The sequence below is a fragment of the Aedes aegypti genome, chromosome 1 (assembly GCF_002204515.2).
Source record: "Aedes aegypti strain LVP_AGWG chromosome 1, AaegL5.0 Primary Assembly, whole genome shotgun sequence".
Classification (NCBI taxonomy): domain Eukaryota; kingdom Metazoa; phylum Arthropoda; class Insecta; order Diptera; family Culicidae; genus Aedes; species Aedes aegypti.
Genome location: NC_035107.1, coordinates 64,718,722 through 64,735,787, shown reverse-complemented (window position 1 = coordinate 64,735,787; position 17,066 = coordinate 64,718,722). Strand labels below are relative to the sequence as shown.

The 17,066-nt window shown below is 32.2% G+C and overlaps 1 protein-coding gene across 2 annotated transcripts in view; it reads left to right on the top strand.

Moving 5' to 3' along the window:
* Positions 1–17,066, top strand: part of LOC5578392 — a 100,075-nt gene that overhangs the window by 8,438 nt on the left and 74,571 nt on the right. The window contains exon 1 of one of the 2 annotated variants that reach the window (XM_021838331.1): positions 16,109–16,194. The exons of the other annotated variant lie outside the window; for it this stretch is intronic. Coding sequence (XP_021694023.1) covers positions 16,172–16,194 — 23 coding nt within the window. The 5' untranslated portion in view covers positions 16,109–16,171. Of the gene's footprint in view, positions 1–16,108; positions 16,195–17,066 lie in introns of those variants that run through there. 2 annotated transcript variants of the gene reach the window in all.

The window sequence follows — 17,066 nt, the reverse complement described above, 5'->3', positions numbered from 1 at the left end:
ATTTGTTCAATTATATTGATTTATAAAGGATATTGCTAGTAGGTGCGGATAGCTGGAAAGGATAACTGCTAGTAGATTTTTTCGAAGACTTGATCTCTATCCTTATGCAAGTCTATTAAAAGTCTCTATTTTTGATCCAAGGCCTCTAAAGTATCAATTTTCTTCGAAATGGTTTCTTCAATCTCTCTTTGACTTATTCTGCTTGCATTTGATTCTTATGCAAAATTGTACAAGCTGCAAAGAAACCTTCAGAAACCATAACGGGTTCAATTGGCTCTACAAGAATGTCGACTCAGATTCCACGAGTAAAAACTTCAGGAATTAGCATAGTGATTTTATTTAGAATACTTTCAGGGTCTTCTAAAGGGATATCTCCAGAAATCCTACAGATTTCTCCAGAAGTAGCTCCAGGTAATCCTTGAGAACTCCAAAGCTACTACGTCTAGTACTTTCATCAGGTATAATTTTATTTTGTCCACTTATCCTTCAACTGAATTCTCCAGTTGTTATTCTAGGAGATCTTCCAAAGATTTTTATAGAATTTCTTCTGAGAAAAATCCTCAGAGGTTTATTCTAGAGTGTTCGAAAAAAATAGCTCAAGATTTTTTTTAAGAAACCCTGCAAGAATTCCTCCGCCTATTCATGTGGATTCCTTCAAGAATTTATGCACGTTTTCGCCCAGAAATTCAAAATTCGGTTCAATAATTCCATAAATTTCTACAGAGATTCTTTCTAATATTGTTATAGAAATTTCTTTAGAAAGCAGTGCGAAACTCTTCCCTGAGATTCAATTGATTTTTTCGATTAGCAAGTTATTTAAAAAAATCATCTCAAACTTCCTCAGGAACCCAGGTGTTATTTCAGAGATCCTTGTTCATTGAAGATGACTTTAAAACTTACCAATGTTTTATCAGAGGTTATTCTATGTTTTTTCAAATACCTCAGAATCCTTTGCATTTCCCTGGAAACATTTTTGGAAGAATTTCTGATATAAACTTATAAAAAAGAATTACTGGAAGAATTTCTGTAGAAATCTACGGAGCAATTGCTGAAGGTGTCTTTGGAGAAATTTCTGGGGAAGATATTGTTTGAATTTAAGAAGACGTTTCGGCCGGGAATTTTGGAGGATGCCAAAGAAAATCGATGGATGAATCACTGGATAAGATATTTGGAGGAGCTAGGATTTTCTGGGAACATTTCTCAAATAATTTGTGGAGGAATTCAGATGATTTCTGAAATAATAATTGGAGAAATTCTACTTTTGTGGTTCTCCTTTGGAAAATCATGGTTGAATTTTTTAAGTATCCCCAACAAAATTTCAGGAGAAATGCCCTAGGAAAATTCGTGGAGAAAGTGCTTGGAAAATAATCATTAAATGAACTCCTTTAGAAATTTCCGGAGTAATATTTGAACATTTGGGCAAATAGGGAGCCGGGTCCTATTCTTGGCACTTTTGATTCATTTCAGCAGTGGGGTTTTTTGAAAGCTACCGAGCTCATATTTGGCTACAATATGTGACGTATTGAAGTGCTTCGTATTGTAAAGTTTCAGACCATTCGGTCGAGGAAAACCCCCCATGCCAAAGTGATTCATGGAAGTGCCCAAGTGGTTCTGCACTAGAGATGGGCAAAAAGAATCAGAGCCGTTCAAAAGATCCGGATCACTCAAAAGAACGAGTGACCCGTGGCTCTTTTATGGCGAGATTCGGTTCATTTGATCAGCACTGATCAGGCAAAAAGTTACCCGGAAAAGAACGAATCGATTCGTTCCCCCTTCTCCCTTCGTTCGATCTCGGTTTTATTATAACGCTTGACACGTGCCTTGCTTTGCGCGCCACGGCACACATGCAAACACAGTTTGCTCCAGCTCTGCACTCTCAGCAAACACAGCAGAACAACTAATTCGCCCCGCCCACTAGCATATAGGCAGATGAGAGATAGAGAAAAATATTGCTCACTTGAATGGCACAGCACATTTTGCTTCTTCCTTTTGGTTCGGGTAGGGGAAATCGGCCGAGTATATCGTGAGTTCCTGGGGAGGAATGTACGAAGAATAAGAGAGCAAAAATATGAAAGGTACGACGTATGTCGCGCAACAGGGAGGGAACTGCTCTTTCTTTCCATTTGCTCGGTTCAGTTCGCTCTTGCTTTGCGAGCCGCTGAATCACTGAACCGTTGTAAAGATCCGGTTCACTAAAATGAGTGATTCGGATAGGAACCGATCACTTAAATAAAATGTTTTGCCCATCTCTATTCTGCACCCTACCTAAATAAGTTTCTGCTGAAATTCCTAAAGAAAATCATGAACAAAATAAAACACATTCAGTAATACTGGTTGTAATGTCACGAAGAATTCTCAAACAAAAGTCTTAAACCGTAGAGAAATAGTTGCTTTGATGCTATAAAGAATCTAACTCTTATCTTCTGGCTCATATTAGGTTTCGTTTTGTTTTCTTGATTCCTGTTTGGTCTTTCTTCGGCCTCTTTTTGATTCCTTTTAAATCTCTCCTTTCTGGAAAGAGGTCTTAAATTCCCTATTTTTAAGACAATCAGTCGCTACCAGCCCTATAAAGACGTAAAGCTCACTTAGTCCTGTGGTAACGACTGGTATGAAAATGAGGGGTCAGAAGCAGAGGAGTGTCAATGACCTTGTTTGAAGAAAATCTACTTTAACGTTCAACGCTCCGTCATCGTAATCATCGTCATCATCGAAACTTCAAAAGCATTTTTTCTGTTCAAAACTAAATATTATTCGATGAAAATGTGTTCACTGCGTTCCGGTTGAAGAATAGAATACAGTAAACACATTTTCCTGTATCTTTTTTTTTTTTATTTTCCACGAAAAAAACTGCTTCTGAATATTCTGAAATTAATGACGGATCCTGCCCCCTAAAAGTATTTTCAGAAATGCTTCATTATGTACTAATTGTATGGGAGTTAAAAAACAAACTTCTGCTTCTGAAAATCATGTAATTTTTTTGGGTTGAGCGAAAAAACACCTGAAAATATCATTAGAACGCTTGGTAACAGTATACAGTACAACATTCTCTAGAATTTCCTCAACTCAACTAAAAACCGACCAAAATGTAATTTACACCCTTTTGCGCTTGAGCCCCTCAAGTATAGACACTTTCAATTTCCAGTCTAGAGCTAATCTTCTAGCTTCACTGTGTACAAAATATTTGCCAACGTTTGTCCTACCCATGGTTTCAAACGTGGACGCGCCTCTGTAGATAAATATCTGGTCGGACTCTATGAACAATCAAACTCTCATCTCCTGGTTCGTATTAGGTTTTGTCTTGTTTGCTAGATTCCTGTTTAGTCTCTTTTCGGTATCTTTTTGTTCCATTTTGGTCTCTTTTTCCAGGCAAGAGGTCTCTTAAGTTCCTATCTTCAAGGCAATCAGTCGCTACTAGCCGCTACATGTATATTGAAGAAAGAAAATTTTGCGAGTTTTATATGAAGTTTTATATGAAACGGATCAAACCGTTGATTGTGTCACTTGCTCCTGTGAGAGCGAGCGATTGGACCGGAAGCACACTCGTTTGGTATGCAATGCATTAAGGCCCAAGTCAGTGGCGCGTCTGAAATGCGCGCGGGCTACTTTGATCGCAATTTTAACAAATTTGACCACTTTTTTCAAAATTCTAAACTCACTTGTCTCTTCGAAATTAAATGGAGATTATTTCTTGTGAAGAAACCATGTTCATAAAGTTATTAGATTTAGCTGGAATGTCTTTTGAGTGGCAAATGAAATGCCGAAAATATAAGACATTGCTTGCTATTTCATCTGATAGAAGCTGTTTGGGGGCATATTTTGAAAATTGGAAAACATCCATCGATAGATATTTCCTCAAGGATTATTCCTGTAAAAAAATATTTCCAAAAAAATTAGGCAGGAATACGGGAATGTCTTTTAAACGCGATTTAAAAATCATCATTTTTCTCATAAAATTAGCCATCAAATTGCCAACGATAGCCATGCAACGATCGATGAATCAGGCATAGTTCATCCAAGTGGGCAAAATGAATTCTAGGAGTAATCCACGTTGCAGCTAATGGGAAACTTTCTGGTGGTTGATGAGTTTTGATGATAGAGATATTTTGTTTCTTGGATAAGTACAATTTCATGGTGAAAGTTCATAATGATACTTATTTCACTACTGGACTATCGCAAAAGTTTTTACAAGTGCGGGAACGCTAATGAAAGTGCGCGATGGCATCAAATCGAGTCAGTTACTTCAGCGGGATTATTCATCGCAGTCCAAAGAATAAATGATCTGAAGACACCACTATGGTTCGAAGCAATCTCGCACTTTTATTCCCAGTTCAGCAGTGAAAGAAATATACAACAACTTGATAAAACTTTTGCGCGAGTTAGAATTGATTTGACGCTTCCACACTAATTATGATTTGCATGAGGGAACATATGTCAACAATATATAAAATTATGTTTGATAAAACCTGATAAGGAGGTGTTGTTATGTTCCATGCTTATTTGAAAATGATGAGTAAACTACCTATCTAAATGATGCTTTTCTGAAATAAATTTGACTGCTCCAATTGCAATATTGAAATTATATGAAAATTCGCATGCCCACCCTAGCCGTTGAAGAAATGAACCGTTACTCTTTGAACGTGGCAAAGGATGGTATTACCATGGATGGTGGGTGCGCTCGTAAGACATGCAGTTGTTTGCCCCAAGATTAGTTGGTTTTCTAATATGAAAGCATACATTTTTTTATATACCAATGAATTGCTGAGAGAATTTGCAATCTATTGGTGCTAATTATAAGGCTGAAAAATAAAATTCATAGCATACTTTTTCAATTTCCATTTCATGCGCAAATGATTTCCGCTGCAACAGCAGCGGGCCGTGGGAAGAAGGAATACGAAAAACCGACCAACAAGCGATAAATGAAATGTGTTCATCTAACTGTGAGTCATTTTGCTAATGATGTAGGATGGGTGATCTGTTGATATTGATATTGGTATCACGTGTTGATTACTTCGAGCCTCAAATTCTTGGATCAATTTTAATTTTATCTGCAAATTGTTCTGAACAAATCTTCTTAATTTTGTTGAACAAAATATATTGGGGGATTAGAGATTTCTAAATTTGTAAATAATACGTTATAAGTCATTTTTAATTTCAGAGCGGTCGGTTCTCAGCTTGCTCCTGGCGATCAACATGCTCGTGCTGTATGTATCAAGCGAGCGTGCTTGTGCGAAATGTACTAAGTATACGATGCAACTGATCTTGAATTAAATATTTCAAAATACAATTGGCATTGGAAATTCCAATTATATATTTATCTCAAGGCTTTCTAAGTGGGATGCTCGAAATTTATTGAAAATTTTCTAATTGTTTGTGGCTGAGAACTTTGGACAGACAATTTGAATGTGATTATTGGGAATTTGCTGAATATTTTCCAATTACTGGTAGACACTGAAAAAGGCTGCAATATGAAAAGATGATTGCTTAAAAAGTCTTTGATAAAGTGTACAATATTTTGAAATACATCGAGTTGAAAACAAACAAAGCTATGACAAGAACACTATTTGTATGACATGTAGGTTTCTTAAAATAAATCCTAATAATATTTGAGATTTTTATGGAATAATTTGAATATTTCCGAATACCTGATGACAAATGGGCATTCCAGACAAATATTTGAATGAGATGAGGAGCTTTTCCAAAATTTTGAGTAATACATTACATTCAAATGAAATAAGGGTTTCTAAAAAAAACGGTTCAATGTATAAACGAAATGAGTGTTATCTAATAAACTCTCGAATATTTGAATGCTCTCTCGAAACATTCGCATATTTTCGATTACCTGGGCATTTCAAAGATTCCGACAACTTTTTTTTTAATAAGATTAGGGTATAAGATTTTTTTTAATAATTGAAGTTGCTGAGTATTTTTTCAGCAACTTAGAAATACTTGTGTTTTGTGGAATTCTTAAAATTATTCTGAATATATGATGGCGATTGAGAATTTCTGACTTATATTTGAATGAGATTAGAATATTAGAAAATTTCTGAAAAAATAGAGTATCTCGTCAGTGATATTTGCATAAAAGGAATGTTTTTAAAGAAATTTTGAAGAATGCATGATTGAGATTAGTATTTATTAGTGCAATTTTAAATAAGACGTCTCAATATTATATGGATAAAATAAAAGAATATATGTTCCTTTTTTAAGAATTACCGCTGAATGTTTGACTGAGATGAGAATATTTTAAATGACTCCGGAATAATTCAGTTCTTTATGAATATTTTGAATATTTCTGAATATTCGATGTTATTTGAGAACTTCTGGCAAATATTCAATGCGATGAGGATTTTGAAAAATTGAAATATAACAAAATATTTAAATGAAATGAGTTTCTCGTGAATAATATTCATATATGGTTTCTGAATGAAATTTTGATAAATGTATGGATAAGATGAGTGTTTTTATTTCACTTCAATATTTAAAATATTATGGAGTTCTTTGGAAAAAATCCGAATTATCGATGGCAATATAAAATTTCTGACAAATATTTTAATGAGATGAGGATTTTTACGAAAATTCTGAGAAATATAAGAATGCGATAAGTATCTTGTAAACAATATTCGAATAAGACTGAATTTCTAAAATAAATACGGTATCATGCATGAATGATACGAGTGTTTTCTAAATAACTCTCGACTATTTGAATGCTCTCTGGAATCTTCCGCATATTTTCGAATATCTGCGAATTTCAAAGATTCTGACAACTTTTTCAATAAGATAAGAATATAAGAAAATTTCTAATAATAGGAGATAAACATCTCGAAAGTAATATTTGCATATAAAGAAGTGTTTCAAAAGAAATTCTGACGAGAATGGGATAGATATTTTCTCAATATAATTTCAAATGATATGAGTGTCAGAAAATTTATTAATAATATATGAATAAGATGAGTATCTCATGAATGACAATTGAGTAATATGCTTTTTACAGGAATTCCGCTAAATGTATGACTAAGATGAGTAATTTTTTAATCACTCCGGAATACTCGAATAATTTATGAAATACTTTGAACAGTTACGAATTATCGATGCCATCATGCCAATCGAGAATTTCTGACAAATATTTTAGTGAGAAGAGGATTTCAAAATATTTCTGAAAAATATATAAATGTGATGGGAATCTGTAAATGATATTAAAATTATAGAAAGGTTTCTTGAAGAAATTCTGAGAAATATATAAATGCACTGATTATATTTGCAGTAACTTCGAAATACTTGAGTGTTTTGTGGAATTCTTTAAATTGATCGCAATTGAGCATAACTGATATTTGAATAAATGAAATGTTTTAAAATAAATTCTGAAGAATAGATAAAGTATTTTTTTAATTCAATTTTAAATAAGACGTCAATTGTCATGTTTGAAGGCCGGTAGTTCGGTGTGCAATGATCCGAATGGCATGAAATTGCGGTGGTGAACTAAACATAAAGTGAATTTACTACTTTTGTTGGATTTTAATATTTTTTATGCACATGTCTTAAAGTTCCGGACGGTTTTAAAATGGAAATAAAAAAGTAAACAACATCAATGTTAAATAACTTAAAACATATATATATTACAAAATCATCCCATAGTTTTTTTTTTGTGTAAGGGCTGTGCCGGATGACAAACCTAATTTGGTAAAAAATCATATTTGTTTTCATTCCTAAGTTTTAAGACCTTGTTGTTGTTTACTTTTTTATTTCCAATATCAATCCGTCTAAATTTTTTGGGCATGTGTATAATAATCTCAAAATCCAATGAATATGCTAAATTCACGCTATTTTTTGTTCTCCATCGAATTTCATGTCATTTTGATAAATACGCATAGAGCTATATACCTCCAAACATGACCATTTTTAAAAATTGGCATTTGTTTACTTTTTTATTCCCAATACTGTATATCCAATATATAATGGTATCTTAAAGTCTTAGGTATCTTAAATAAGTTCTGAAAAATGTATGTATGAGATGAATAATTTTTCAATGATTTCGGAATATTTGAGTGTTTTATGGAGTACTTTTAAAAATTCTGAAAACTTTAGGCTATATATCGAAAATTTATTTCTTGTGTTCTCGTTTTATATAAAATTGAGTTAAGACAATACTTATTCATACAAATATATGTTCTCGTTTTATATAAAATTGAGTTAAGACAATACTTATTCATACAAATATATGTTCTAATGTCTCAATTGCTAAAAATTGTACTAAATTACATTACAAAAATACATTTGTCATAAGGTACCGCGGGGCAAGTGGGACATAAAAAAACGATAGTTCAAACAAATTGTTCAGAATAGTTTTCAAATGTCAATATTTTACAAATCCAACAACACGATTACATTTCGGGAACATATTTGCTGGTTTGTGCATGAATTTGATCGAATAATTTCGAAATTGTGAAAACCTTAGAAGAAAGATGTACAATGAGTTATTAGACGCAGTTTCCTCGACAAACGGGGCAAGTGGGACACACCCAGTTTCGTGCGTAAAACCACATCAGTAAGTCAACCGTTGCAATGATGGAATTGTTAAATTATAGATATTTTATTTTTAGTACATATTTGATGTACATAAGGGATCAACCATAAAATACGTAACGTTTTAGGAAGAAACCCTGCATTTATTAATATGTCCCATCGCATTTAATTTTAACTGAAAATTTCTCACTAAAAGCGTAAAGCAATAAAAACATGTTCAAAATATATCATTTATAAGTTATCAATCGAAATGCAGCAAGTAAATTTTCTTTAATTGACGAATACTTGAATATAATCTGTTATTATTCTTATGCATGGCGGAAAACCACTTCATGGGATGGAATTGTTTTCCGCAACTACTAAATTTGGTAGAAATAGCAAATAAAGCTCAAAAATATATAAAAGTAATCTTTCTCATGATGTATTTTAAATTTTATTTCTATCTTCGCTCAATTTCAAATTCGCATTTCAAAAAAAAAAAAAAATATAAAAAATTGTCATTTTTTCTCCCTTTTCAGCAATTTTTTAACATAAGATTGATTTTTTTTTGGATAGAAATCATTCGTTTGAATGTTTGAATGCTACTTTCTAAGAAAATGTTTGAAACGTGTAAGAAAAGTTTTAATTCTGGTGCTTGTTTTGATGTGTCCCACTTACCCCGGGTATTAAGATATTTTGGGGTGAGTTAGACTATAGAAATTTTCATATGAAATGAAAATAAAATATATGTTTATCGTAAGCGACTTATAATAATACTTAAAAATGTTAGTTACCGATGGTAATTCGATTTATGACACAATTATTTTTTGCGAGCCAATGCAGAACGTGAAACGTGTCACAATTTATCATGCAAGTTGAAAATGGCGCTGAGCTGACAAGTGTTACAAGGGGCACATGGTAATAAAAATAACAATATATTTTGTACTGAATACATTCCTTATTAATGTATCTTCAACTTTCTAGAAGAATACCCCCTTGAAAAAACTTTCCTAAACGAGCTATGACGGAAGGTCCCACTTACCCCGTATTCTCACTTGCCCCGGGGTACCTTATTCTCTTTTAGAAACCCTTCAAATGACATTTACGAGATACTTATTTCAATAATAATTTTCTCAAATTTTCTTTCATCCTCATCTCTTTCAAATATTTTTCAGAAGTTCTCAATTGGCGTCAGGCGTATTTGGAAATATTCACAGTACTCCATAATTTACTTAAATATTGCGGAATCATTACTAATCTCAGTTATACGTTCAGCGGAATTACTTTAAAAAAAGTATTTATGTTATTTAAATGCCATTCACTCATCTTATTAATATATTATTAAAATGTTTTGTAGTATCCCCGTATTATTTGAAATTGAATTAAGGTAAAAATTGTCCTATTCATGCATTCTGCAGAATTTGTTTTAAAACACTTATTTTATGCAAATATCACTCACACTTATCTCCAATTTTTTCAGATATTTTCTAAAATCCTAATCTTATTCAAAACATGAATTTGTCAATTGCCATCAAATAAAAAGAATAATTCAATGAATAGCACTAAGCACTCAAGTATTCCGAAGTCAATGAAAAACACTCATCTTCTTCTTTTCTGGCGTTACGTCCCCACTGGGACAGAGCCTGCTTCTCAGCTTAGTGTTCTTATGAGCACTTCCACAGTTATCAACTGAGAGCTTACTATGCCAATGACCATTTTTGCATGCGTATATCGTGTGGCAGGTACGAAGATACTCTATGCCCTGGGAAGTCGAGAAAATTTCCAACCCGAAAAGATCCTCGACCGGTGGGATTCGAACCCACGACCCTCAGCTTGGTCTTTATAGGAAAAACACTCATAATTCATACAATTTTCAGAATTTATATGAGAAATCATTATATAATTCAAATATAACTTATAAGGTGGAAACCTCATTTCTACTTTCATTATCTATCTTTATTAAAAAGGCTTTCAGTCGTTGGTAGGCTCGTCTCTGTCTCATTTTTTTATATATAAGAAATATTTTGGAATCCTTATCTCATTCAAATAGTTGTCAGAAATTTTCAATTGCTATCGATAATTAGGATTTTTCAAAGAATTCCATAATGTTTCTTATATTAAAGTAATTTAAAAATACTTAAATCATTCATACATTCATTAGTATTTCAACCAGATAAACCTGTCGTATATGAATATCATTCACGAGATACTCAACTCATTTTTTTTCTTTCTAAAATTTTCTTGAATCCTCATCTTATAAAATATTTGTCAGAAGTCCTCAATTAGCATCGAGTATTCGGAAATACTCAAAGCATTTAATAAATTACTCAAATATTCCGGAGTCATTTTAAAGATTCTCATCCCAGTCATATATTTTAGCGGAAATTCTTTAAAAACCACTTATATTGTTCAATGGCATTTACGAGATTTTTATCATATACATATAATAAAAAGAGACTTTCTAGTATCCTCGGTTCAATTTAATTTAAACTAAAAAAATATTTTTCTAATTCATACATTCTTTAGAATTTCCTTAAAAAACACTTGCGGTATGCAAATATTACTTACGAAATGCTTATCTCCTATTTTTCAGAAATCATCTAATATCATAGTCTTATTCAGAAAATTTTCAAAAACTGATTTCAAAAACCCAGGATGCCCAGGTATTCAAAAATATGTGAAAGATTCCAGAGAGCATTGCAATATTCAAGAGTTATTTAGAATATTTTCTTTCGTATTTAATTCAGAAATTCTATCTTATTCAAATGCAATTTACGAAATACTCATCTTATTATTACATTTCTCAATCATATATTTGTCAGAAATTTTCAATTGCCATTTGGAATTCTAATTTTTTTAAAGAATTCCAGAACATTTAAAATATTTAAGACAATTTAAAATTTCATTCAGAAACCCTTATTGTATATAAATATCATTCACGAGAAACTGATCTCATTTATATATCTTGTATTCTAAAAATTTCTAGAATCCTCATCTCATTAAAATATTTGCCAGAAGTTCTCAATTGGCATCAAAAATTTAGAAATATTCAAAGTTTTCATGAATAACTGAAATATTTCGGAGTCATTTAAAAGATTCTCGTCCCAGTCATATTTAGCGGAAATTCTAAAAAAAGTATTTATATTGTTTGAATATCATTCACGAGATATTAATTTTATTATTGTATCAATACATTTCTAGATTTTTTTTTAAATTGAATGAAACAAAAATACTTATCTCATGCATGCATTCTTCAAAACTTCTTGTCAAACACTTTTTATATGCATAAAATAGAAATTTTATAATATCCTAAAATCATTCAAGCATATGTCAGAATTTCTCAATTGGCATCAAGTACTCGAAACATTTGAAAGAATTTCATAAAACACTCAAGTATTCCAGAGTCATTGATAAAATTCTTATCTCATTCATGTATTTTTCAGGATTTCTTTAGGAAACAATTATGTAATTCAAATAACAAGACACGCATTTCATTTATATGTTATTCAGATATATTTTGGAATCCTCATCTTATTCAAATGCTTGTAAGAAATTCTCAATTGCTATCAATACCGGATTTTTCAACAAATTTCATTACATTTCAAATATTACAGTCAATTAAAAATACTCATCTCATTCATACATTCATAAGAATTTCATCAAGAAACCCTTATCGTATATAAATAACATTCACGAGAAATTTCACTCATATATTTTTTTCTGAAATTATCTGGAATCCTCATCTTATTAAAATATTTATCAGAAGTACTAAATAGGCATCGAGTATTCGGAAATATTCAAAGTTTTCATAAATTACTAAAATATTGCGGAGTCAATTTAAAGATTCTCATTTCAGTCACACATTCAGCGGAAGTTATTTTACACTTATATTGTTTGAATATCATTCACGAGATGTTCATTTTATTCATTTATTATATGGATATTTTCTAGTATCCTCGTCTTATTTAGAATTGATTTATAAAAATACTCTACTTATCTCATTCATGCTTTCTTCAAAAATTTCTTTTAAAACACTCCTTTTATGCAAATATCGCTGAAGAGATACTCCAACTTTTTTCAGAAATGGTCTAATATTCTATTCAAATATATGCCAGAAATTCTCAATCACCATCAAGTATTCAGAATAATTTGAAGAGTTCCACAAAACACTCAAGAATTTAGAAGTTACTGAAAAAATACTCAGCGCATTTACACATTTCTCAGAATTTCTTTAAGAAACCTTTCTATAATTTTAATATCATTTTCAAATTCCCATCACATTTATATATTTTTCAGAAATATTTTGAAATCCTCTTCTCATTAAAATATTTGTCAGAAATTCCCGATTGGCATGATGGCATCGATAATTCGAGTATTCCGGAGTGATTAAAAAATTACTCATCTTAGTCATACATTTAGCGGAATTCCTGTAAAAAGCATATTACTCAATTGTCATTCATGAGATACTCATCTTATTCATATATTATTAATAAATTTTCTGACACTCATATCATTTGAAATTATATTGAGAAAATATCTATCCCATTCTCGTCAGAATTTCTTTTGAAACACTTCTTTATATGCAAATATTACTTTCGAGATGTTTATCTCCTATTATTAGAAATTTTCTTATATTCTTATCTTATTGAAAAAGTTGTCAGAATCTATGAAATTCGCAGATATTCGAAAATATGCGGAAGATTCCAGAGAGCATTCAAATAGTCGAGAGTTATTTAGAAAACACTCGTATCATTCATGCATGATACCGTATTTATTTTAGAAATTCAGTCTTATTCGAATGTTGTTTACAAGATACTTATCGCATTCTTATATTTCTCAGAATTTTCGTAAAAATCCTCATCTCATTAAAATATTTGTCAGAAATTTTATATTGCCATCGATAATTCGGATTTTTTCCAAAGAACTCCATAATATTTTAAATATTGAAGTGAAATAAAAATACTCATCTTATCCATACATTTATCAAAATTTCATTCAGAAACCATATATGAATATTATTCACGAGAAACTCATTTCATTTAAATATTTTGTTATACTTAAATTGTTCAAAATGCTCATCGCATTAAAATATTTGCCAGAAGTTCTCAAATACAGTGAAACCTCCATGAGTCGATATTGAAGGGGCCATCGACTCATGGAAATATCGAGTCATGGAACAGTAATTTTCTAGGGACCATCATAGTAACCATGAAATTTCGTTTCTAGTATGGTTCCATGAGTCGATATCGAGTCATGGAACATCGACTCATGGAGGTATTACTGTAACATCGAATATTCAGAAATATTCAAAATTTTCATAAATAACTGAATTATTCCGGAGTCATTTAAAATATCCTCATCTCAGTCAAACATTCAGCGGTAATTCTTAAAAAAGGAACATATATTGTTTAAAAATTTTATTTAATTTTATTCATATAATATTGAGACGTCTTATTTAAAATTGCATTAAAAAATACTTATCTCAATCATGCATACTTCAGAATTTCTTTAAAAACATTCCTTTTATGCAAATATCACTGACGAGATACTCTATTTTTTCAGAAATTTTCTAATATTCTAATCCTATTCAAATATAAGTCAGAAATTCTCAATCGCCATCAAATATTCAAAATAATTTAAAGAATTCCACAAAACACAAGTATTTCTAAGTTGCTGAAAAAATACTCAGCAACTTCTAAAATTAAAAAAAAATTCTTATACCCTAATCTCATTAAAAAAAAAGTTGTCGGAATCTTTGAAATGCCCAGGTATTCGAAAATATGCGAATGTTTCGAGAGAGCATTTTTAGAAACCCTTATTTCATTTGAATGTAATGTATTACTCAAAATTTTGGAAAAGCTCCTCATCTCATTCAAATATTTGTCTGAAATGCCCATTTGTCATCAGGTATTCGGAAATATTCAAATTATTCCATAAAAATCTCAAATATTATTAGGATTTATTTTAATAAACCTACATGTCATACAAATAGTGTTCTTGTCATAGCTTTGGTTGTTTTCAACTCGATGTATTTCAAAATATTGTACACTTTATCAAAGACTTTTTAAGCAATCATCTTTTCATATTGCAGCCTTTTTCAGTGTCTACCAGTAATTGGAAAATATTCAGCAAATTCCCAATAATCACATTCAAATTGTCTGTCCAAAGTTCTCAGTCACAAACAATTAGAAAATTTTCAATGAATTTCGAGCATCCCACTTAGAAAGCCTTGAGATAAATATATAATTGGAATTTCCAATGCCAATTGTAATTTGAAATATTTAATTCAAGATCAGTTGCATCGTATACTTAGTACATTTCGCACAAGCACGCTCGCTTGATACATACAGCACGAGCATGTTGATCGCCAGGAGCAAGCTGAGAACCGACCGCTCTGAAATTAAAAATGACTTATAACGTATTATTTACAAATTTAGAAATCTCTAATCCCCCAATATATTTTGTTCAACAAAATTAAGAAGATTTGTTCAGAACAATTTGCAGATAAAATTAAAATTGATCCAAGAATTTGAGGCTCGAAGTAATCAACACGTGATACCAATATCAATATCAACAGATCACCCATCCTACATCATTAGCAAAATGACTCACAGTTAGATGAACACATTTCATTTATCGCTTGTTGGTCGGTTTTTCGTATTCCTTCTTCCCACGGCCCGCTGCTGTTGCAGCGGAAATCATTTGCGCATGAAATGGAAATTGAAAAAGTATGCTATGAATTTTATTTTTCAGCCTTATAATTAGCACCAATAGATTGCAAATTTTCTCAGCAATTCATTGGTATATAAAAAAATGTATGCTTTCATATTAGAAAACCAAATAATCTTGGGGCAAACAACTGCATGTCTTACGAGCGCACCCACCATCCATGGTAATACCATCCTTTGCCACGTTCAAAGAGTAACGGTTCATTTCTTCAACGGCTAGGGTGGGCATGCAAATTTTCATATAATTTCAATATTGCAATTGGAGCAGTCAAATTTATTTCAGAAAAGCTTCAGTTAGATAGGTAGTTTACTCATCATTTTCAAATAAACATGGAACATAACAACACCTCTTTATCAGGTTTTAGCAAACATATTTTTATATTTTGTTGACATCTACTCCCTTGTGATAATATTGCTAATAGTGGGAGTTCATACCCGGAGGACAACGAGATCTTTCTGTCTCTGGAAGTTGGTATTGAACTGTTGTGGTCGTGCATCAATTTTGTATTCGTTGGCAATTTGCAATAGAATTATTTACTGAATATTTTTGACGGGATATTTGAATCCTTGTAATGCAATTATGAAGTGGCATTATCCTATATGTGCATTCTTTATATGATAAACCATATCATGCATGGTGACTTGGATTGCTATACAGAGGGATTATAAATAACGAAAAGTTTATTATTTTTAAAGCTAAGTGGTACTGTTAGATTTTTAAATATTGTGGATAATCATTCATAATATTATCGCATATTCTCATGTGGAGGATAACAATACTTTTTTCGGTAGAGAAATATTCCCTTGCGCATGTGGTAGTGATTAGTTCATTTCGGTAAAGATGTTCATTCAATAAATTTCAAATTGTCGGTTGATTCCAGATCCTCCACTGACTTGGGCCTTAAACGAGTAATATCGAGAATCCGATATGGCGTGAATGTATCATGGATCGAATCACCAATCACAGGTAACTCCCAGATCCTTCCCAACAAACATTTTGGTGGAATAAGAGTTGAAAAAATCGCTCTAAAGCAGAATTTCAGCTCAAAAAAAACTGTAGTTCAACTAATAATGTCACTGGGGTTACCACATCCTACTAACCAAATATCCTTTCCGTGACAACTATGGAAATGCAGAGGTTTATTCGGTCTCTAGTAACAATGGTTGTCTAACTAACATTCCTTCCCTTCCCAGATGATCGTGTTCGGCGTGGCAGGTGCCGTTATTGACTTTTAAATATTGAGCTCTCGATACGTGCACATTGCTAAGCCAATCCAAATTGATTGAATCTCTAAGCAATTTTGATTATTTTGGTCAATCACAGAGGGCAACTTCGAAGCGATCATGCATGATGAAATTTCGTTATAGCAAATATCAAACCATTCCACAGTTTGAGACATTGTACACAATTACCTTCTTACTTGCATGCGATTTCCTTCCAGCTGAGACAGACTAAACCGATAACTAAACGAATACTCATGTGCCAGACAATCGACCCAAACAAACCGTGCATTCACATCGTTAGCGAACTTGCACCACAATCGCACGCGATGCTCGTCATCACCTTACCTACCATACCGTTCCATAAAGTCCAGCACCACAGTGTTGAGCGTTAACACTGCTGCTGTCTTGCATGTGGTCGCCATTTAGGCGCCAAGCTAGAATCGATTCTCGCATCGCGTCGCGTGTGCTCACCAAACCAAACAAAGCAGCTGCAAAACTAAGTTAATGGGCTACGCTGGCTGGCTGGCTGGCTTGCTGTTAGCCGGAAGCACTCTGTGGACTCTGTTTTTCCTGGCTTGCCCACCGTTGCACAGAGGAGTAGCAGGACCAATTTCT